The 23449-nt window shown below is 39.3% G+C and overlaps 3 protein-coding genes across 10 annotated transcripts; 1 reads left to right on the top strand and 2 right to left on the bottom strand.

Moving 5' to 3' along the window:
- Window positions 1-995: 995 nt before the first annotated feature.
- Window positions 996-5527, bottom strand: clic3 (chloride intracellular channel 3). Of its 2 annotated transcripts, none has more exons than XM_031758848.2 (7): window positions 5371-5527; window positions 5128-5236; window positions 4507-4616; window positions 2481-2606; window positions 2267-2373; window positions 1991-2166; window positions 996-1866 (listed from the first exon to the last, which is right to left on the bottom strand). In XM_031758848.2, exons 2-7 carry the CDS (start codon window positions 5161-5163, stop codon window positions 1702-1704), a joined length of 720 nt encoding a protein of 239 aa, XP_031614708.1. In that variant the 5' UTR covers window positions 5164-5236; window positions 5371-5527; the 3' UTR covers window positions 996-1701. The 2 variants fall into 2 exon arrangements, with proteins under 2 accessions (XP_031614708.1, XP_031614709.1); XM_031758849.2 differs by having other exon boundaries at window positions 5128-5239; window positions 5371-5519.
- A 3218-nt stretch (window positions 5528-8745) lies between these two features.
- Window positions 8746-14180, top strand: LOC116335234 (fucosyltransferase 7 (alpha (1,3) fucosyltransferase)). 4 transcript variants are annotated; one of them, XM_039615182.1, is made up of 4 exons: window positions 8746-8968; window positions 9941-10027; window positions 12381-12479; window positions 12510-14180. In XM_039615182.1, the coding sequence occupies exons 2-4, from the start codon at window positions 10025-10027 to the stop codon at window positions 13449-13451; spliced, it is 1044 nt and encodes a 347-aa protein (XP_039471116.1). In that variant the 5' UTR covers window positions 8746-8968; window positions 9941-10024; the 3' UTR covers window positions 13452-14180. The 4 variants fall into 4 exon arrangements, with proteins under 4 accessions (XP_039471116.1, XP_031614729.1, XP_031614730.1 ...); XM_031758870.2 differs by adding an exon at window positions 11056-11113 and having other exon boundaries at window positions 8748-8968; window positions 12381-14180; XM_031758869.2 differs by having other exon boundaries at window positions 8747-8968; window positions 12381-14180.
- Window positions 14181-14460: 280 nt separating this feature from the next.
- pou5f3 (POU domain, class 5, transcription factor 3) lies at window positions 14461-18053 on the bottom strand. 4 transcript variants are annotated; one of them, XM_031758827.2, is made up of 5 exons: window positions 16979-18053; window positions 16740-16854; window positions 16428-16561; window positions 16087-16251; window positions 14461-16005 (listed from the first exon to the last, which is right to left on the bottom strand). In XM_031758827.2, exons 1-5 carry the CDS (start codon window positions 17708-17710, stop codon window positions 15766-15768), a joined length of 1386 nt encoding a protein of 461 aa, XP_031614687.1. In that variant the 5' UTR covers window positions 17711-18053; the 3' UTR covers window positions 14461-15765. The 4 variants fall into 4 exon arrangements, with proteins under 4 accessions (XP_031614687.1, XP_031614690.1, XP_039471114.1 ...); XM_031758830.2 differs by having other exon boundaries at window positions 16428-16558; XM_039615180.1 differs by having other exon boundaries at window positions 16740-16851.
- Between the last annotated feature and the right edge of the window lie 5396 nt (window positions 18054-23449).

Genomic DNA, 23449 nt, shown 5'->3' with positions numbered 1-23449 from the left:
TCACATGATCAAATACATTTTAATATTGAACAATGATAACATATGTAAATACAAAATACGAAAGCTGAATGAGCTTTAACTAGCCACACCCAGGCCTGATTTAACCTAGAACTTCTTTGTGAACTAGCCCAGAAGATCTCAAAATACAACACACTATATCACGAGCTAAAGAAACTTAACTTCCCATGGATGCCAAAAATGGCATCCATGGGAAAATCCAATGGCAGAAACCAATGATAACCAAAAGGAACACAGAGGCTCATCTAAAATTTGTCAATAAAACATCCTCATCATCCTTAAAAGCTTGGGGAAAGTACTCTGTGAACTGACAAGACAAAAGTCAATCTTTGTGGAAGACTTGGGGCCTGTTAAATCCCACGTAAAACAAACACAGCATTTGATAAAAGGAACGTCATACCAACATTCAAACATGGTAGTGTGATGGTCTGGGGTTGCTTTGCTGCTTCAAGACCTGCATGACTGTATCACTTGCCATGAATTCCTCTCTCTAACAGAAAACCCTGAAGGAAAATCTCCACCCATCAGTTCATGCCCTCAAGCTCAAGAGCAGTTGGGCAATACAGAGAGACAATGATCCAAAACACACCAGCAAGTCCACCTCTGAATTGTTCAAAAAACAAAACAAAAACAAGGTTTTGGAGTTACTTAGCCAAAGCCCGGACTTAAACCAGATTGAGATGCTTTGGCATGACTGTAATCAGGCTGTTCAAGCTCAAAAACTCTCATTGTGGCTGAAGTAAAACAGTTCTGCCATGCAGAGATGATCATTCCTCCACAGTGATGTGAAAGACTCATTGCCAGTTATTGTAAACACTTGACTGCAGTTCTTGCTGTCAAGGCTGGCACAAACAGGCATTAAGTTTAGGGGGCAATTACTTTTTTATATAGGGTCAGGTAGATTTGGAAAGTGAATTTTACTGTTATATTGCATGAAATACTGCTTCCATAGAAATAAATACGTCAAGAGTCATATAGACATGTAATCAATAATTTTATTACTATAATTCATTTGCTATTAACAAACTGATTAAGTTTCATCCGGTGTTTTGGATTTCATGATGATGAAAAATCTGCATTCACCATACACTTTAATATAAAAACGATTACTCATGACAACTTTAAAGCAGCTAGTAGCTAATAAATTCATATACAAACATTCATTTACCAACATTAGCCACTTTTTCATATTTAACCTTTAATGTATGTCCATAATGTCCATATAAATAGATATACTCTTTCCTTCACCCTCCACTTATGCATTTAAATTAAACCATTCTCAAACTGTCACTGCTAATATGCAGTCACTATATAAAAATATGTAAAGAGGAGTTATGTACAGCCATTCATCTTTTTATGTGTATGCTAAAATAATGTGTAGTTTAAAATCTGATTTGAATGAATTAAGTGCACTTAACATTACGTTCAGACACAAAACACGAACGTACACGGCATTTACAAAAACACTCAAGAAACACTAGAGGGAGCCAAAGTCATGGAAACAACCATACTTTTTATAGAAAGTAAATGATTAAACTGCCAATTTTTTTTATTGTCCAGACAGATGTAATTTAAACAGATATCGAACTTAATTTTCAACATGGTATATTTGAGTCTTCTGCATTTTATCTCTTTCTGTTTTTACTTTCCTTCATTTCATGAATGCTGTTTTAGTTTACTCCTCTATTTGCTTAGGTACTGGGCGACAGAATGGTAGGCGAGGAGAATCTCTGAGTCATTTGGGCAGGTGTGGCGAAACTCGTCCCGTTTGTAGGCATTCTGTAGGTAACGTGTCAGACCTTTGAGCTCTGCAGGGATGGCAAAGTCACGGTACTCCTTAATCACCACCTGAGGGAAGAGCGATTTTTACAAATAATTCCAGGAATGACCCATTACATTTCTCAAATCATCCCTACTATTCAGATAACAGTGAAAATGTCTCTCTTCTTTAGGATTGCTGAATTCTGTTCACCTTGACAATGTTGAGTTTGGGAAGCAAGTTGCAATCTGCCAAGGTAAGGCTGTCACCATCCAGGAAGAGGCGTGAAGACACAGTAAGATCCGGGTTTTGGTCCAGCTCGTGAGGGAGAGGAGTTTCTAGATACATGTTCAGCTTCACCAGAGTGGAAAGAAATTTCTTCTCAAGCACTGAAAGAAGTTGCAGGCTTTCTGTTAACCCATGGTGGCTCTTTCCATCATGCAATCATATATATAGCAGAAGTGACTTTCAAAATTTCAAAATTCTTACTGTCATTCAAACCAGGATTGGGATTCTTGATATATCCTGAGAATTTTCGGAAGATGTCTTCTCCAACACTGTTGGACTCTTTGTATCGACAGCACAATTTTGGGTACCTGTCGTTAATCAAATAAAACATTTTGTTAATGTTCTGTGGTGCAGTGATGAGTTTGATATGCAGTGTGTTTCAAGGACTGAAAACACTGTGGTTCACTTTACTCACTGTGGTGGGGCTAAGGTCTCCTCCAGGAACTCCTCAATCTTATTAGTGTCTGTTTTGACTTCATCATTGTAGATGAGAAAGGGAGGCTGAGAGCCTGGAGCCAAATCCTTCAGTACATCCGGAGCCCTGCAACAGATCAGTGAAGGCTTATTTGGTACACTTGATCAGAAAGTTAAAATGCTTAACTTCCCAGCCTAAACCAAGCAAATGCTATTAAAAGGATGTTAGGATCATTTTCTAATGATGTGTTTTGACACCTCAGTATATATAAATAAAACCATGCTATGATGACTATTAATGATTAGAGTAATTTCTGACTTTTTTTTTTTTCAAGGTAGCTGCATAGGTAGAGACCACACTCGCTGACTTCTGAGGCATGCCCAGTGGTTTTTGTTCTATAAGTAGGCCTGAAATATTACAAACATTACTCTATTCAGAAAAGGGCTTCAAGGATTAATCCTAATAAAATTTTAAATGGGGAAAGAGTTAATATCCACTGCAGTTTCTTTTCACTACCAAATGTGTTTTATGGCCATGAATTAGTTTGTGTAAGTGTGCAAGTGTTCTTCTAATGCACATTTACCACTCTAAATTTGGTTTGTAGTGACTCCTACTGGGTGAAAACTAGACTGACATGATAAGTTGAACAAAAAAATACAAACACGGGTTTGAAACCTTTGAGCTGTTATTGTTTTGTGTTATAAATTAACAGGGCTTCATTATTTCCCTCTTTTGCAAAACATGAAGAAGCAATGACTGCTTGAGTACAAGCAACCATCTTAACACCTTCCTACAGAATTTTTTGAGACACCAGAATGAAAGCTTCCTATTTTTTATATGATTTTTATATGATTTTATATGATTTAAATTGTGTACTTTATATACTTAACTTTCATGTTGTTTATGTTAAGTGCAGCATATTTTGTTCCTTCCCCCCTCCCTTTCATCAGAAGGACAGCTTTAAATTTTATGTCAAACCTTTGTGTGTGTGTGTGTGTGTGTGTGTGTGTGTGTGTGTGTGTGTGTGTGTGTGTGTGTGTGTGTGTGTGTGTGTGTGTGTGTGTGTGTGTGTGTGTGTGTGTTAGTTTTTGTGTTTCTTATGCCTGATTCTCACTCATACATTGTAATTGTCATTCAGCTTCCCGTGTGTGTTTTTGTTTTCTTAAACCTGTAATACCTGATTTTACTGACACTTGGGGGCAGTGTCAACAAAAGAACACAACATTTGTGTTTTGCCTTTTTAAAAATTGAATGGAAACTGGTTTGCTTTAGATGTGAACCTGATTATTTTGAGCTTGTTTGCTTTAATTTTGTGTCACTTTTAAGTCAGTAACAACTGTTTGCCAACCATTTGTTTTTCTCACTAGTGTTTTTCTAACCTTTTTGTTTTTTGGGGGGTTTTTTTGACATTTTTGTAATTGCTTTGAATCTCGTGGACCTTTTGTGTTTCTTTGCAGGTGTGTAAAATATTTGTTTGCATCATGTTGTTATCTGTCTTAACAGATATCTCTTTGTACTCGTTTTCATCATCTTATCATTCTTAACCTATTGCAGTCATTTGCATGACTGCTTCAGAATCTCAGCCCTTTGGCCTACACCAGCCTGCAGTCTCGTCTCTTCAGTAATCTGCATTTCACATAATAAATTGCTTTTACCATTTCTCTTTACCAAAAACTGAATCCTGTATGAATGTAATTTGCCTGCCTATATGTTTTATTGCTGTGGCTGTTTCTTGCATAGCATTTAGTGTCCCTGTAACCCTTCCTGAACTCAGTGGGGTTGGTGGAGGGTGAGGTGTTGGCAGGTTTTCATTGTTGTGTGGCTTTTATAATGTAAATCAGACTTTCTTCCCATTTCTTTTACAAATGCAACTCTCTGTCCATGAATGCAACTTGTGAAAAACAATGTAAATAGTAGTTTTGTTGAGACTACATCAAAAAAAAGCAGTATGAAGCCAGACTCCTTTGTGTCCAGCTCTTAAAGATTCTACAAGACTTTTTGAAAAAAGAATAAAATGTGCTCTCACCTCTTCATGTCTACAGTGGTCAGGGTAAAGTTGGCCCCTTTTAACCAAAGAATCATGAAGAGTCTCTGACAGAAAGGGCAGTTCCCCACACTCTCAGCATCATAACTGGCCTGACAGACAGAAACAAAGACACTTTGCAGTCACAGCAGATGAGTATAAGACAAGCTTTTATGATCATAAAATTGCGCAATTGTACGTGGGTTCTGGTATCAGGATCTAACGAAAACATGAGCACCTACACAGGTATTCTCGTCAAGCCTGCTCTGCTCTGGCAGTTTAAGCTAACTGCAAAGGAATTTCACACCCAGATTAAAAAGCCTATTATTCTAATACTGGTTTGTATCTCTGCCCACCTATTATTCTAATACTGGTTTGTATCTCTGCCTACCTATTATTCTAATACTGGTTTGTATCTCTGCCATATCCTGCATGATATGTTTTAGTACAGTTTAAATACACTGAAATACTGTAGTTTGCTCAAGTTAAAAGCTTTTTTTTGACATATTTCTGTCACTTCAGATGTGAACAAACAGGAAAATGTCACCTTGTTTTACCAAGTAGCTGGGAATGAGCAGGGTTTTTGCTTAGACTGTAACACGTCAAGATTGTCGCATGTCTTACCTTTACAAAGAGTTCAATCTTTGGCTCCTCGGCCATCTTACTTTCTCTCCGTCTTTCCACTGATGTCCACGTACCTCTGCTGGTTCCACAAACTGATCTCTTTCTGTCACTGCTGATGAAATGACAAGGCAGAGCTGTGATAGTGACTGAAGTAAAGACAATTGCAGTTTTCTGACACACCCCCTTACCTATTTCTTCCTCTCTGTTTTTAAAGAAAGTACGTATACTGAAAGATATACTCACACTGGTGATCACAGCTAGCACTGGATGCAAGAGTAGTACTTTATCTTCCCTCCGCCTGTATTATTTAATATCTCTATTCTGCACCTGTTTCTGTTTTATTTGTTCATCTGCCACCACACCTCTCCAGCATTGAGTGGCAGCCTACACCTCCTCTGGTGTTACCAGTCAGACCAGCAAATCTGGATCTGGCTTCACTTCCAGCATATTCTGTTGATGAAATCTTTCTGTCTGTCCAATCTCTTTCAGCCCTGGCTTGCTCTTTGTCAATTGCTATCTAGCAGAATAGATCAGTTAGATAGAAAGGAGTCATCAAAAAAGTGGACTACTTCTGTAGTTTGAAGCTTGCTTACTTTCAGTTCAGTTCATTTCACTTCAACTTTATTCATCACAAATCACAACAACAGGTGCCTCACAACGTTTTATATTGTAAAGTAAAGACCCTACATTAATAGACAGAAAACATGAGCAAGTGTTTTGGCAACAGTGGGAAAGAAAAACACCCTTCTAACAGGAAGAAACCTCCAGCAGAACGCAGCCATCTACCGCGACCGGTTGTGGGTGAGAGGAGAAAGAGAGGGAGCAAGAGATTAATAATAACTAATGATTAAATACAGAGTGGTGTGTGTAAACACATAGTGACTGAAAAAAGTGAGTCAAGAAGAAACACTCAGTGCATCATGGGAATCCCCCAGCAGCCCAGACCTATTGCAACATAAATAAGGGAGGATTCAGGGTCACCTAATGCAGCTCTAACTACATCCTTTATATCCAAAACAGAAAGTTTTAAGCTTAATCTCCCGAATCCAAACTGGAAGCCCAGAAAAGAGGGGCCTGAAGGCTCTGCCTTCTAGTCTATTTTTAAAAATGCTAGGAACCACAAGTAAACCAGCAGTCTGAGAGCTAAATGCTCTAATGGAATTACACAATACTATGAGGGCTTTAAGATAACATGGGCCTGATTATTCTCTTGAATTAAACCATTCCTCGATGATCAGTTAGCTCTGTTACAACTACTCTCTCATGATTTTTTTTTAGATAAAAAGGAAAGTTGGAGATTGGCCTACAATCAGCTAAGACATCTAGGTCAAGTGATGGCGTTTTAAGTAACAGTTTAACTACTGCCAGCTTGAAGGCCTGTGGTATGTTTCTGGTTAATAGAGACAGGTTGATCATACGTAAGACTGAAACATTAATTAATGGTAGAACGTCTTTGAAGAATGGAATCTAAAAGACATATTGATGTTTTGGAGGAAGTATTGCAGTTATCTCATGGGGCAAAGTCTGAAGTATATCACATGCTGCTGTAACATCAATAGCATGGTTTTCCAAAGGATGTTTTGACTGCTTGTGGCTGCTTCCCCATGCTATAAAGAAAAATTCTCCACTAGCTGATGAATCACATTTTGCACACTGTGGTACCCTCACAGTGGAACTGGAAGGAGGGCTATCCAAAATACTGCCACAAAGGTGATATTGTATCTTAAAAATGTTGTTGAATTTATTATGAACTCTTTTTTTCTTTCCTCTTTTCTCTTTTTTTTGGGGCCACATTATTTTCCGCATGCTTTCCATTTCAGATATAAATTAAGAGAACTGAGAGAGCTGTTGCACTGAAGAAATTTTGTGACCCAGTGTTTTCCCATTCAGTTTGATATGTTTATATTGCACATTTTCCACAGCTGTTTCTAGCTGTTGATACTGAATAAAAATGCTCTGGTGTAACAAGCATTCACCACAGACACCTGTGTTCCTGTTGGCAAGAAGAGAAAGAAACACCCTCAAGGATGTAAAGAGAAAAAAAATGGTGAAAGCTGAATGAGTGAGATAAACATCACAAACTAGAAAGAAGCAGACTGCAGTAGCTGTGACACAACCCCTACACATTGTATTATTCCACAGGCGAGGAAGACTGAGGAAGGAAATCAGAAGGGTGTGACCTGTCTTTATCAGTCATCTGTGACTTTCTGTGCTGTGAATTCCGTAAGCTGAATTCACACACTCAAATAAATGTTAATCAAAGCGTTTTAGTGTATTGTTTTGTCCCGAACAGGATGTTGTTCTGCTTTTGAAACGCTCAAATATTCTTTGAATAAATTCTTCAGCAATTGAAACTAAATTGTCATATGTGCAACAAATATGGTGTAAAAACTGTTTAACATAAGCACAACATAAACCAAATATGTTATATAAAACATGGTTTTACTAAAGAGATGACATATTAAACATACGTGCAATTACCATTATTTATAGGGTATGACTATGACTATGATGTTCCTTTATCACATTGCTTCATCTGAATTGGTTGCACAAGCACAAAGATGGACTTTATTTAGTATTTGATAATCTATGAGATTTAAATATACTTTCAACCATTTTAAAATCCTATTTTTTGTACCCTTTGACAAATTAAAGGTGAGACAAACAGGTCAAAAAAGAGGCTACTGGGAGAGAAAAACAGGTAAAAGCAGTAAAATCTGTCTTCAAGCATGTGGAAATGTCTAGTTTATGCGCTAAGGTGGCGACTGGGAAATGCAGGAGAAGCTTATACACAGATAAGAGTCGGGTGATTGGGACTATTGTAAAGGAAAATTAGTAGTTAAAAGAGGCAGATAATTTCTTCTCCATGGGGTCCAGAAATCCCACTGGGAACCACCAACATGCACAAGCTTGTTGAGCTAGTGATGTGCTCACAAGAAGATTAAGGATGACCTCTACTGCTCAAATTCAAGATTACACAAGACGGAAAATAATTTTTTGCAGCAACACAGGAGATCCAGCACACCAGTGCACATACTTACATATTCACAGATACACTGTTACAGATTTTAAACTACAACTACACTATCTGCAATTCATTCTGGATCGAATACAGACTTGTTCACAACTTCTTGCAGCTGCTTATTCATTACTTAGCAATAACAAACCACAAGTGATAATCAGTGACAACCAGGCATGTATATGTAAATAATACACTATATATATCTAACGTTTTGCTGCATCTTGTCTTTTTCCCACTCACTGATGCAAACAGAAACATGATGTTTCCGATTCAGGCCCTTTCCCCTTTGTTTTGTGTATTAATTAAAGGAACATTTGCAAAATATTTCTGCACAGTAGTGCCGGTGTTGAGTAGAAACAGGGGATTGCAAACAATGTTTTCTTCCACCTACAGCAGCTTCCCTGATTGTAACTCAGTCTTGTGTGAGCTCCCTTGTGTAACCCCCATCTTCATATGTTATGCACTTCCTCTTTTTTTACAGCCATGCACACATGCAACAAACTCGTCTTGAATATACTCCATTTTTTCTCATAGAGTGAGGGTTGCTACAGACATTAAAGAAAAACAATGTTCCGTACTTACCAGAAGGCAGGAATTTAAATGCAATGCAGATTTAGAAAGAGGGTGGGACCATGTGGACCTTTTTATCTAAACACATATTCAGCAAGATTTCAGAAAAGCCACACCTCCGATTCTTTAAAAGGCTTTGTCTTTTTGGTTTTCTAACACAAGTTTACCATCGTATTTCTACTGGCAACGAGCAGACACAATATTCGTGGTGGTAGAAGACAGAGAATAAACTACTCGTCTCATCATCAGGTTAGTGGAAGAGGTTTGGGGTTTTGTCTTTTATGTCTTTCTGGTCAGTGTGGTTCATCTAAAGAAATTTCTTGCTAAGCAGATACCCTTTTTAAATCTTTATTTGTTTATGGTTTTTTAAAGTTTTGTGCAAAACACACTTTGCTTATTTAATCTGCCAGCTTGCATTTCATTGACTGCTTGAAATAAATAAAAACATGCAGGTTTAAAAGTACATGGTCACCGGCCAGTGACAGAAGAACAAAATCTTTTACAACATCCTGTAGCTGATCTTTAGGTCTGAACTATAGACGTTGCCTGTTTCTTAAGAATATTGCTATTTAATACACATGTTGACATAGATTTTGAATAAAAAAATATATAATGTATGAAAGATATATACAAATGTTTTTATGAAGGAGGCTCATTTTTTGTTCTTCTATTTGTTTTTCCAAACATGTGCTTTCTTCCTCTACCATGCAAATGTAAGGAATAAATCTGTGAAAATGTTTCTTCAGGAGTTAGTGTGGAAAGTCATTTTAAATGTTGCTCTTCTTCATTTTCAACAACCTGAAACCTTGTAGTTTCAGGTATTGCAAAATCCCATTTCCTTAAGTCTGCATCACAGTGTACTTTCTAAAGACACAGACACAGACAAGTTCCACAGACAAAAGAACAGCACACCATTTAAGAAATCTAGAGATTTTAAATGATAAAGGCCTTTAGTTTAGAATTTAATATGCAATTCCATGCAATGCAAAAACAGGATTAACTAAAATATTTGAATTGCATTTGTTCGAGCTTACACCAGGTGACTTGTAACTCACTTTGTGTCATTTGTGCAACTGTTTGATTCTGTCTTTTGAACATGACAGTAGCGATTAACCAACAGGAAGATAATAACGTGTTTTGCACACATGCAAATACTGACTGAAAGAGATTTTTTCCCCTTCTTATAAAGTAATATTTACTTTTTGTTTTGTTCATTTAAAGCAAACGACAGGCAAGGTGCTGATCTGTGTAGGAGGTGGTGAATCGTGTTCATACTGGAAGCCACATGTTAAGTTAAAGTCCCTAATGGTGAGTCCTGAACACAGTCACCACTCTACCCAAAACTGAATACAACACACTTTTATTTACTTTAAGAGAGACTTCTGATTTTCCATATAAATTTCCATACAAATTTACCTTGTGAAGAAAGTGCTTCTTTTTTCAGTTTCTCCATAGTTTGATGAGGTGTTGGTCACTTAATGACAGACCCAAACTCTATTCCAGGAAGCAAGCTTAGCGCTGACATTATTAAGCCGATAAGATAGAAAGAAACCCTCACATTCTGCTCCAGAAAAAGTAAATTACCAGGTTAAAAGAATCTGTGAACTAAATCTGTTCACTGGCAGGTTTTCATCAACAAACTCTGAATTTCTGTCTGACTGCCACGCCGCCACCACCACAGCTGAATCAGTGACTGCTCTTTCACTTCTTCAGTCATAAAGTCCCTGGCGAACCTCAGAGCGACGCAGATTCGTTTCCAGAAGCTTACAGGCTGACAAAGACCGAAATCTCACTTAGACGTTTGCTATTTTTTGCACTTAACATCAACACTTTTGCAATGATTTAGTCAGCAATAACAATGGTATGAAGTCTTGTTTCCACCACTGAAAAAAATCAAAACCCAAAACATATTTTTTGCCAGTTGAAATTTTGAGATAATAACTCATAATGTAGTTAATGTAGTTACACATAATGGAGATAATAACAGAAATTTCTGATGCATGTCTGGGTTTCGATAGTTTTTTCTTTTTGTTTTTTTAATTATTCATTCATTCATTCATTAGCTGAAACAAACTTCCATAGGATGGAGACAGCAGTTACGTCACTAATTTATTATTTGAATATCTTTAAATATTGTTTATATTAATTCTATTTAAAGCTTTAGCTTTAACACGTTGATCACTGATCACTCATTTGACAGTGAGAAGGAGAAAACAAATGCCTGTCACAGTTGGATCTCGATGTGAATATTTGAATGAAGATGAGACCGAAATGACTTTAAGACTCTAACATCATTAAATGTTGCAGGCAGTCTGACTGTGTTGTGAACATTTCAGGTTGGACCTTGTTCATAGATGTACTGAGGCATCTACCCAGAATGGGCTCTGGTAGAAGGTATCTTTGGCAAACCAGGTCGAAAACCACTTGCACAGCAGGATTTAAAACAGATAAGCATCACTGTTCCTCAATTTCTGAGTTTCCAGACAGAATTAGAAACTAGAATGCCCCCTCAAATTTGATTTCCCCAAAAGGGCGCCAGTGACCGTAAACAGCTGTAAACTGTGAAACTTTTCATTGGAACTGCCATTGTTCTCCATTTGTGACTCACTAAAAAGAGCACTGACCAGCTGTGGCTGTAAGAGAACAATCATCTATCAGTGAAGGTTGAGATTAGATCAGATTAGAAGTATTTACACAGGGAAACATTAAAGCAAAGTTTTGTTTTTCTCTTTGTTTTTTCTTTAAACCTCACTAAGCATTTAAGTATGTTGGTTACATCCCATCGTTTTACTATTACTTTAAATTAAAACGAAAATGGTGATAAACTGTAGCAAAAAAAAATTTTTTCATTTATTTTCTTGTTTTTTGTTTTTCATCACAGATGGCAACAAATAGTGTATCCACCGTAGTTTTTAAGATAAACATCATTGTCCACACTGATGCATTTTCACATCCTTCGGTCTGCTGGGTTTTAATCGGAGGCTCTGCTCTTTATTTACCCATTAAAATGGTGAATCTGTGGTCTGGGACCTCCACTGTAGTATTGATTGTATTGATCACGCTAGCATCAATTTGATACCAATAACAGCATGGCTATTGATAATACTGAAATTCGGATTTTCCCACCTCGACTCCACTGATGATGTTTTTCTTCCTCTGGTCAGGCACGCCTAAACTCAGAATTGAATATACACAGAGATAATTGACTTAACACTGATAAGCCTCTCTGGAACCAAAAGATCAAAAGACTTTATCAGAATTAATCATCTTAGATTGACTTTTAACATATAGAGTTTTGTGAACATGTTTCCTGGAAGAGGCCTCTGGTGTCTTAACAGATGACATAAAGGGATAAGCACTAACATGTCTTGTTTCAGGAAGTTTATAATGAGGTCACTGCAACACCTTTTTTAACCTGTGAACTGTGCATAGTGCTAGAGGAAGAATTTATATACGTCCAATTTAAGTGGACCTTTAGAAGGATGCATTTACTGAAAATTTAAGGGATTTATATTTATATTTAAAACAGATCATCCTTGAAGTCTATGCAGCATTCAAGAAAAAATCGTGCAAGCAAGCCATGCCTTTTCTTTATATATCTGCTCAAGGCAAACAGTGAAGCAGGAAAAAAACTGATGTGTTCATTCTTTTCTTATCACAGGGGTTTCACGCCAAATGGATACGCAAGTTGGTGAAGAGGCTAGTCATCCTCCCTTTTCTCTGTATTTTACCACTGCGTCTCTTCAGTGGGTGGCTGAGTAGCTCTATGAAACCTTTACATCATGACAGCAGAAGTAGAAATGTGACTGTCCTGCTGTGGTATTGGCCCTTCAACAGATCATTCAGCCTGAAGGGTGACGTTTGCTGGGATCTCTACCGTATCCCTCGCTGTATTCTGGTGGACGAGCGCTCCTACTTCCCCTCTGCTGATGTAGTGGTGTTCCACAACAGGGAGCTGCAAGTGGGCCTCCACAAGTTGCCTACTAACATCTCACGGCCACCAAGCCAGAAGTGGGCCTGGATGTCCCTGGAGGCTCCTTCTCACAATGGAAACTTACATAAGTATGCAGGTATCTTTAACATGACCATAACCTACAGAAAGGATGCTGACGTCAGCATACCCTATGGCATGCTGCTACGGAGGGAGGCTGAAGAACATGTGAATGAAGACAACTCTGTAAACAAGAGCTCTCTGGTTTGTTGGGTGATCAGCAACTATAAGAGCCACCACAAAAGAAGCCAAGTGTACAACAATCTCAACGCTTCAGTTCCTGTGGAGGTTTATGGGCGCTGGACTAAAAACCGCCTCCCCTCCTCAGAACTTTTACCTACAATATCTCGCTGCTATTTTTATTTGGCTTTTGAGAACTCACTTGCTAAAGATTATATCACAGAGAAGCTGTGGAGGAATGCTTACGAGGGAGGGGCAGTGCCCATTGTCCTGGGGCCACCTTTAGGCGATTACAAAGCTGTGGCTCCACCTCATTCTTTCATCCATGTTGATGAGTTTGCATCAGTGAATGAAATGGGAAAGTATCTACAACAGCTTGCAGAGGACAAGAAACGCTACAATGAGTATTTTACCTGGAAGAAACGGTGGAAAGTGAAACGGTACACAGACTGGAGGGAAAGACTGTGTAATATCTGTTCAAAGTACAACAGTTTACCTAAGCACAAAGTTTACTCAGACCTAGACGCGTGGATCAATGCTAACACGAACTTAAACATTTGATCAAATTTTACTGTATTTTTTTGCAACATTTGTAGACATGACATCATTCTCCGAATTACTTTGAAAACAGTTCAGAGTGAATGTGAAACTTAAAAATCTGAAATATTGTATCTAAAAAAGATATTTTAGAAATGTGTTTATATGCACACAACTTAAACTGCACTGTAACTACAATGCATTAACAACAATGACCGAGTGATCTGCCACACCGTGATCCCTAGCACTTTACTTCAGTACACTAAGGTTAAAAATTACCTAGTATTTGGAGATATTTAGAAAAGGGATGTAGTGGATACCTGGATAAAGTGTAACCTGCCTCTTGCATTATGGAAATGTCTGTAAACACACACTGTACTGTAAGTGCTATTATGTACAAACTATGAAAGAAAACATCCTTTTCCTGTGTTGCAAGAAAGGGATGTTTCATTAAAATGATGCAACTACTTTTACATCTACAGGTTAGTTATTAAAGAAGCTGCTGTTGCAATATTCTGTCTGAATATATAAAATACTGTGAGCTACTCAACCGCTCCAGCTTCATAGCATTCAGTTTCATAGCTTTAGACAGAGCCAGGCTAGCTGATTGTCTCGATTATGTTTGTAAATAATTCAACATTTCAAATGAGCTTTGTTCACAGCGCCTCATGTTCTACCAAGTGTAGAAACTGTCCAGTTCTCAAACTGCCTCAACAGTTTACAATAAACCAAAACCTTGAAAACTTTCTAAAACTGTAGTCATTTTTCATTGCTGAAATGTTGAAAGACTCAGACTATGTTTGCAGTTTATATCCAGGCCCCATAAAAAAAAAAAAAAAAAAAAAAAAAAAAAAACACCACCCCACAAAACACACCACTTCCTTAAATAATATATAACATACATGCACTTACTACACTGTAATGCCCAAGTTCAGCAGCATGATGTACTTAAATTCCCCTGTTTAAGTTCAGCTACAAACTGCTGTTTACCCTCTGATGAGGGTTTATCATGAAAAAAAAAAAAAATCATACATTGTCTTTTGATAACATTTATTGGGGGATAATAAGCAATTCCGTAATTATGCATACATATGATTACAAACTTTTTTTTAAGTGAAAAATGTCACTATCCCAGATTTTCAATATATTAATCAATTTAGTTTTGCTAAAAACTAACAGCTAATGCCTAACAGTTGTGATTGCACTCCCAGTAAATAATTCCAAGCCGATAATTTCAGCTTGTAATCAACACTGAGCTATCCTGGGCCAAAAATAAATTACAGCAGTACATATTGTTCCATTGTTTGACAACTTTAAGCTGATCCTGCTAATAATTTTATTGTCACCTAGGGACTTCTTGGTGTATTTTGAAGTTGGAATGACATTTAACATCGTTTTCAAAGTTTTAAAAACACTGAGTAAAGAGTAACATAGGAAATAAAAAAATAAAAAAAATGATAATAAAAAGTTGACAGAGTAGTCAGTAAACATTAAAATCTAAATAAAGAGAAGAATCATCCTACAAGGGTTCCTAAAAGCAGATGGCAACAAGTCACATTTACTGTCACTCATCTGAGAAAGAAAGTGTGTACAAACAAAACAAGTAAAGGGTAGCAGTATTTGCCGGATTCCTTCAAAGGATTACACTAACACCTACTGAAGCGCTTTTTCCCCCCTTTTGCTTAATGCTAATAACCACAAGGGAAGGGGAAAAAAAGCAAGTTTGGTATACAAATAAAAATGGAATAAAAGACTTGTAAAAAATTTGGACAAATGAATCTTATAAGAGCGCTTTCTGTTGCAGTGATAGTTTAGACAAATACTACAGATGCTCTCTTCAAACATGACAGAAGTATTGCACAAGTATTGGCTAAACTGTCAAAAATGAATACTGTTTAAGGAGGTGTCCCTCACGGTGTCAATCCCTTGCTTTTCCCTTGTTGGCACCACAGAAAGCCTACCCAGAATTTTGCACAACTAAAACACCCCAGCTCTCGAGCATTTACAGACCAAGCCTCATTCCACATCTGGTCCATATAGTCACAGCACATAAAACTCAAAACTATGGACTCACTGGCCAATACATAGTCATGTAATAAATGTGCAACTTGACATCCTCTTTTGCTATATGAGGTCAAAGTAGTTCAAGGTCACAGAACACAGTGACGCAAGACATTTCACCATCACCACAGCTGAAACAGGAAACCACTTTGATTTCACCCTCACAGAACTCAGATACGATCAGATGGTTTGATTGCTGCATTTGTAGAGCTTCCTTTCCGAGGAAAGTTGGGCATGTTTTTGAAAGGCAATCTGTGGTTCTGGTTGGACTATGGCTTTATCTAGTTGGGTGCCCAACCACTCCAGGATTCAAGGCTTGTTTCATGAGATCAGGCCTGGGAAGTTGAGGCATGTAGAGCGTGGGAGGAGGGCCTCCAGTGAAACTGGGCCCTGGGTAGGCCTGACTGGAAATGGGGGAAGGACTCTGCTCATACAGCTGGCCTTCCAATTCTTCATCCAGCGGCAGAGCCAAGCGCTTCCCCTTCTGTCTCCGGTTGCAAAACCAAACACGTACCACCTGCCAAGAGCAAAATAAAGTGTTAGTCAACAAAATGTGAACCACAAGAGACTTGTGGTGAGACAAATAAGATATGCTTACATCTCTCTCTAGGCCCAGATCATCCGAAATGTGCTTGATTGCTTGGGTGTTCGGTTTGGGACACTTGATGAAATAGGACTCTAGAGCAGCACGCACTGCCCCCTCCAGACTGGTCCGCCGCTTTCTTTTTCTGGTGTCAACAAAAACTCTCTCAATCTTGTACATCTGGGGAAGCAGAAACATGTAAGTGGGATGGGGAGTTACTGATTGTGCTCTTCAAGCACCTAAATTTGTATCACTAGAGGATTTGACATATCTGCTTCAGTTTGGGCTTAGCCTAAAATTAAAAGGAGCCCCAGTTTGGCGATCACCTGGTCCCAAGCTGGTTGTTTGAAACTTACATCCTGAGGATTTTCCGAGTTCTCCGCCTCATCCAGCCATTTCTGCAGAAGGGGCTTCAGCTTGCACATGTTCTTAAAGCTCAGTTGCAGAGCCTCAAAACGACAAATGGTAGTTTGGCTGAACATTTTTCCTGCTCCAGAAAAATAAAAGATAAGACTTGACAGACATAACAGCCAGCTCCCCAAACTGCAAAAGACACTTCATGAGCATATAATATTCATAACCATTTTAAATTGCCAACATTTACCAAATCTGCCAATCCAATCTACTGAAGTCAGATGCCACAGAATAAGATAAAAGAATAAATTTACCATAAAGGCTTCCCAGTGAAAGGCCAACATCTGACTGGGTAAAACCCAGAGTAATGCGCTTGTGTTTGAGCTCCCTGGCAAACTGCTCCAGCTCTTCAGTGGAAACAGTCTCCTGCTAGAAGGAGAAAAATTTAAAAAAAAAATTAAAAATTATACAAAATTCAAGCGAAACATCTTTGGCTGATAGGTAGCGCACATTTGCAGTGCTCTTGCAAAAGGTCCACGAGATGAAGACTTACCTCTTCCTTGCATCCTCGATTCGAGGACGCGGCATTTCGTCGGGAGGTGGCCGGCCTCTGCTGCTGGGCCTCGGGGACAACCTGAGGTGTGTTCACGCTGAAATACCCGTTCCCCGGAAGTCCGTTGCTCGGGGGTGAGGGGGACAGCGATGGGGAAGATGTCGAAGATGTGGAGGGAGTTTGACTACCGCTGCCAGGTGAGGAGAAGGACCAAAAGGACGGGTTCCAGGTCCCAGTCCTAGCGTAGAATAATCCATGGGCCATATCGTTGGAGGCTTGTGGAGTCAGGTACTGCTGAACTTTCATCTCGGATGAGTAGTCCTCGCGGGCGACCTTCTCCATCTTTATTTCAGGTAGTTTGATTTGCTCCGCCGTCTCGGCTTCAGGGGTGCTAAGGTTTATAGGCTGGATTGCTGCAGATACGCCAGGTAATTGGCCTGTGTAGTCTGCAAAGGGATACCAATGCTTGGGTTGCCCAAAGTCTCCAGTCTGTAGCTCAGAGGGCCTGTAGTCGGTGGAGACGGATGGGAAGGGGAAAAAGGCTTGAGCAGATGTCGATGCGATACCACTGTAACAGCTTTTGTTGTAAATGCGGCTCGGGTCTGGCAAGACACCATGGGGTACCTGGAAGGAGGCACTACTACCAAAACCCTCCTGACCCAAAAGCTGCGCGCAAGCGCTGGTGCGGCTGAAGTCATAAGGCCGGCTGTGGCCCTCGGGACTTTCAGACATCTTCCAAAAGACGAGAAAACCTGGCCGAGCAACAAACGCGCTTCCAGAAAGTGGGGAAAAAAAGTTGATCTAGCGGTGACTGATTTTAAAATGTCTTATCCGTTTCGGGATCCAGGGGAGAAAAAAAATAAATAAATAAACCAGTTCAAACGTGAAGGCCTGCGTCTGGATGCAGCATAACTACCAATAGCCCAACGACCTAGTCCATAAAGCTTTGTCCTCCCAAACGCTTATCTGCCATCAAGCTCAAATGCGTCTCTACTCCACAGATTTTTTCTTATCAGCGCCACAAGTGTTAGTATCGTCTTACAGCCAATCATCGCCCATTGGTCGGCTAGTTGATTGGGCACAGCTGAAGGTGCATTTGTAAATGACCTTGACTCCTCCCAAAGAGGTGGGCGTGTTTTTTTCACCTGAACTTAAAAAGGTTATTTTTAGCACGGTATTGATACTTTATGTATGTGAAGTACATATATTTTAAAGTTAAGCTATTGCTTAGAATAAACTGATTTACTTAGAAGACCATAAAAAAAACACTGCTCAAACACCACACGTCACTGCTGCTGTAAAAAGACAATTTAACATCCTAAGTCGCTCATTTCATACATAAATTATAATGCAGCGTTTCTTTACATTATTCCCCGTTAATGGCATGGCTTTGACATTAAAATTTCTCACACACAAGCTTCAGTGTGGCTTGAATCAATGTATTTAAACAAATACCAATGTCATCCCGAGTAACTGTGATGAAGCAAATTAGGCCAAATGTAATCGTAAACACACTGGGGTCGGGTACTTTTTAACTCTAACAAACATAAATTGCTCATAAATTAGGCATCACTTGCATAATGGAAAGAAAAATGGTTTATGGCTACTCGAAATAAAGTTTTTCCCACCCATTGCAGATAAAGACATGTTCTATCTTGTTGTGGGAAGCTTCTCGAGGATGAAGTAGTGAGAAATTATTCATGCCCGTGGCACCTTTTTTACAAAGTGTATGTTTTCACTTGTGTTTGTTTGTTTTGTTTTTTGTTGGGGTTTTTTTTGTCTTCTTCTTCATTATCTTAAAACAACTGAATATAACTTTGTTCAGAAGGATCAGTTTAAAATCTGTATTTGAATTAGAGGGTTGTGTTACCGAAATAAAAGACAGTATACAATTTTTATGGTTGTTTAAAAAAAAACTCAGATAAAATATGTGATTATGCATAAGATTTTACATACTGGGATAAAAAAATAAAGGAAAAGGCTACAGTTGCCAAGGTTATGGCTACTTTTTTATATTGAGCTTATTAAAAGATTCGGAATGGAAAAAAACAAGCTTAACCATAAAACAATCGACAGCACTCAAGTGAACTTCTCCCATTCACCCCCTATCAATGGCTATTCAAAAGCCCAGTACAGATGCGATCCCCCAGCGCGAATCGTTGGCCGCAGATTGCGGCAGGAAGACGCACTGCGGGAAGGGAGTGGGGGGTGCAATTGTACGACGAGGCCCCGGGGGCACCCCGGGGATTTCAGATCCCGAGATGCGATGGTCGGCCATTAGCTTTTCACGTTGAAACAAAAAGTCCTCAACCCTTTGATTCCAATCCCCACACCCATCAACCCCCCCCCCCAACACCCCCATCATCTGAGACACTATCCTGAAGTTTCGATGGAAGTTTCCCCCTAGTCTGCAAGTCCCACTACAGGCACTAACTGCAATATGACCTAAAGGTGTAAAACTGGTCAAGCTGTCTGCAGGCTGTATAATCAAGTTCTGCTGGAATATAGGTTGCATATGTAGTGCCATGTGTTCTGTCCCCTTGTGGCTTGTGGCCTTACCCCCCCCCCCCAAAAAAAACGTTTTTTCTGCATTTATTTATTTATTTGCAGATAGCCCTCATTATTATAGAGGTCAACCTTAGACTCATATGTGTAGTTTCACAATACGTATTTGGACAATAAAACAGAGAGCACCTCAAACTCATGTTATTATATTCTTGGTGTTTCATGTGGTCTAGTTTAAGACGTTCTTGCAAACAAACAGAATTTCTTCTTTTGGAGCTTCTGAAATTAGCTCATCACACTACATTATAACCAGCAGATGAGCACTTAACACACTTTCGGAGAGAAGTCAGTGGAGTAAAGGACATCAAATACCAGCTATACAAGCATTGTTCTGGGTACATGGACTTGGGGGAATAATTGTTATGCAAAAGACAAACACAGCAAGGGAGATAGGCTGGGCTAGAAAGAGAGAGAATGGGACAAGAGAGCGCAGAGCTCTCAGGGTGTCCAAAGAAAAGGAGTGTTGGTGGTGTTGGGGGCAAGAGGGGGTGGAGGGTTTAGTGTTGAATGGCTCAGTACAGTGAGGAGGAGATGTGTGAGAAGAGTATCCAAGGATTTAGCTGAATTCCTCCCCCACCCCCCACCTCCCAAATGTCTCAGATCTTGCCTTTAGTTCTCTTCAAGACTCATCAGAGCCCTTCAGCACAATCAGAGGAGGGGAGAAAGTAAGAGATAAAAGAAAGCCCGCTGATAGGGTGGCAGTGTGAATGTGTTGCACATCTCAACTGATCAGATCTGTGAAAGAAACACCTCCAACTTGAGTTTCATGACCCTTACTTGTGAGAGTAAATGTACTTGCTTTTTTTTCTGGTCATGTCTTCCTTTTCTATTTGCAGATGCATGATGTGTAAAATGACTCACTTAACAGTAAACATGCACTTCTGGGAAGATCTCTGTAATTCCTGCAAGTAAGAAAGAATTTAAAACATGTAATGAGTGTACCTACAATCTTATATTCAATCTCAGGGACTACCTTCAGATTGTTGCTGATTTAATTGGTAGGATTCCTAAAATCCACCCTTCCTGTTGAGCAGCACTATCACTATCATCTCACAAACAAGTTTGATGGCTTTTTGATTTCCCCCCTAACAGCCCTGCCGTTAACACCCATGTTCACACACCTCCACCCACTCAAGGTTTCATGGCTGATGGCAGCCTTCTTCTCACTGTCCACCAGCGAGCACAAAGAGGTTTACTGGCATTTACATACATCTCAATGGAGGCAGAAGACTTGACACATCCCCTCCCGAGCACACACGGAAATTCAGCCACATACACAAAACCCACAAACCTTTCTCTCTACTCCTACCACACACTCACTCACACACACACACTTTATGGGCGTAGTCAAGGTAAAACAAGGTCAGACAGGATCACTCAGGACTGAGGCAGAGTGGCAGCACTACATGCATCATACTGCCAGGGTAAAAGAGAATGTATCTGTGATTGTTTAAACTGAGTCCTTCTCTATTCAGTCTGTTATTTTATTGTTATTTCTCCATATTTATGTCAACTATGGGTTAGTTGTTATATCAGCAGGGAATATTTAGATGTCTTGTGGCATTTCATGAATATTTAGTATGAAAAATAAAGTTGGCTTTCAGTATTGTTGGATTGCACAGATTTTCATTTTTTTAAATCTTTGAGTGTCCCAGAAGATGGCAACGTAGATCAACATCCATTTTTATATACATTGTATCTAAGAGCACAGTGTTGTTGTATTTTCTATGATTTGATGTTTCGTTGACTTGCTCCAGTCAAACTCAAAAACAAATCCTTAGTCTTAAGAAATGGACAAAAGAAGAAGACCCATATTTGATCAACATCTGGAAAACTTTCTTTAAAACTGCAAAATAATGCACTGGCTTTGGTAGAACATGTAACTATGACGCTTTAACTTAGTACCCCTACTATGATTCTCACAAGGGGCCACTGTTGCATCTTTGTCCTAAATTTCCTGTAATTTCTTTACTAAAAACACCCAAAAGAAGCTTTACCTGTGAAAATACATAATACTATAGAAAAGTCTTGAGTCACACCTTATTTATTTTGCTTGAAAATTGGAAATCTGTCGATTGATTAATTGAAACATGCAAGGATAATCTGGAAAATAATATGTTCTATTTGAACAAGCTTGAAAGGTAATATTTGGTAAAAACACCTTTATTGTTCAACACAGCCTGAACTCTCTTAGGGAAATGTTATTATAATTTCTTTAAAGAGACTTCAGGAATAGTTCTCCAGGCTTCCTGAAGGACATTCACAACTCAAGTGGTGTGTTTCGGATCACTGTCGTGCTGAAAAATGAGAGTATTCCCAATCAGACGCTTTCTAGATAGAATTACATGGTGCATGGATCAAAGTCTGATCAGCCCCTCAGACCCAAACCATGATAGAGTCTCCATGTTTCACAGATGGCTGTAGACACTCACCGTCTCCTGATATCATCTGTAAATACTGATGAATGGAACCAATTTTTCAAATTTGGATTCATCACTCCACGAAAACCTGTTACTGCTGATTTTCAGTCAGGTTCTTGTGCAGCTGTTCACACCTTAGCCTTTTCTCCATGTTTTCTCCCTTCCTGAACACAACAGGAAGGTTAACAGTGGCTTGTTGACAGACACTCTTCCACTGACACCATTTCTGATGAGGCTTTGGTGAACAGTGGATCCAATATAGGGGCAGATGCATCTCTTAGATCCTGTGTCAGGATCTTTTCCTCTATAAGGATTTTTAAATTCTGTTCATCTGCTGTACATAGCTTTTTTAGACCTGACACTTCTTCGTTAATTATGGATAATTTATCTGAATTTCAGGAGCAGAACCACACCTTACATACACCCTTTCTGGCTCTATGACTAATATAAGTTTTCCCTCCTCCTAAGTTCTCACAGCCCTCATTAGTACCTGGGCCTCTTCCTGGCCCAGGAACTGCTGGCAGTCCTCACCGAAGCTTTCCCCAGCTTGCAGTCTCCCATTACATCTGCCATTTTCTTTCAAGGAAAACTGTCAAAACTAATTGAGGATTCAATTCAATTCAATTCAATTCAATTTTATTTATATAGCGCCAAATCACAACAAAAGTCGCCTCAAGGCGCTTTATATTGTACAGTAGATAGCACAATAATAAATACAGAGAAAAACCCAACAATCATATGACCCCTATGAGCAAGCACTTTGGCGACAGTGGGAAGGAAAAACTCCCTTTAACAGGAAGAAACCTCCGGCAGAACCAGGCTCAGGAGGCGGCCATCTGCTGCGACCGGTTGGGGTGAAAGAAGGAAAACAGGATGAAAGACATGCTGTGGAAGAGAGACAGAGATTAATAACAGATATGATTCGATGCAGAGAGGTCTATTAGCACATAGTGAGTGAGAAAGGTGACTGGAAGGGAAAAACTCAATGCATCATGGGAATCCCCGGCAGCCTACGTCTATTGCAGCATAACTAAGGGAGGATTCAGGGTCACCTGGTCCAGCCCTAACTATATGCTTTAGCAAAAAGGAAAGTTTTAAGCCTAATCTTAAAAGTAGAGATAGTGTCTGTCTCCCGAATCCAAACTGGAAGTTGGTTCCACAGAAGAGGGCCCTGAAAACTGAAGGCTCTGCCTCCCATTCTGCTTTTAAATACTCTAGGGACAGCAAGTAGGCCTGCAGAGCGAGAGCGAAGTGCTCTAATAGGGTGATATGGTACTACAAGGTCATTAAAATAAGATGGGGCCTGATTATTTAAGACCTTGTATGTGAGGAGCAGGATTTTGAATTCAATTCTGGATTTAACAGGAAGCCAATGAAGGGAAGCCAAAACAGGAGAAATATGCTCTCTCTTTCTAGTCCCTGTCAGTACCCTTGCTGCAGCATTTTGGATTAGCTGAAGGCTTTTCAGCGAGTTTTTAGGACATCC

This window comes from Oreochromis aureus, linkage group 7 (genome assembly GCF_013358895.1).
Source record: "Oreochromis aureus strain Israel breed Guangdong linkage group 7, ZZ_aureus, whole genome shotgun sequence".
Classification (NCBI taxonomy): domain Eukaryota; kingdom Metazoa; phylum Chordata; class Actinopteri; order Cichliformes; family Cichlidae; genus Oreochromis; species Oreochromis aureus.
This window is presented reverse-complemented; position numbering and strand designations above follow the sequence as displayed.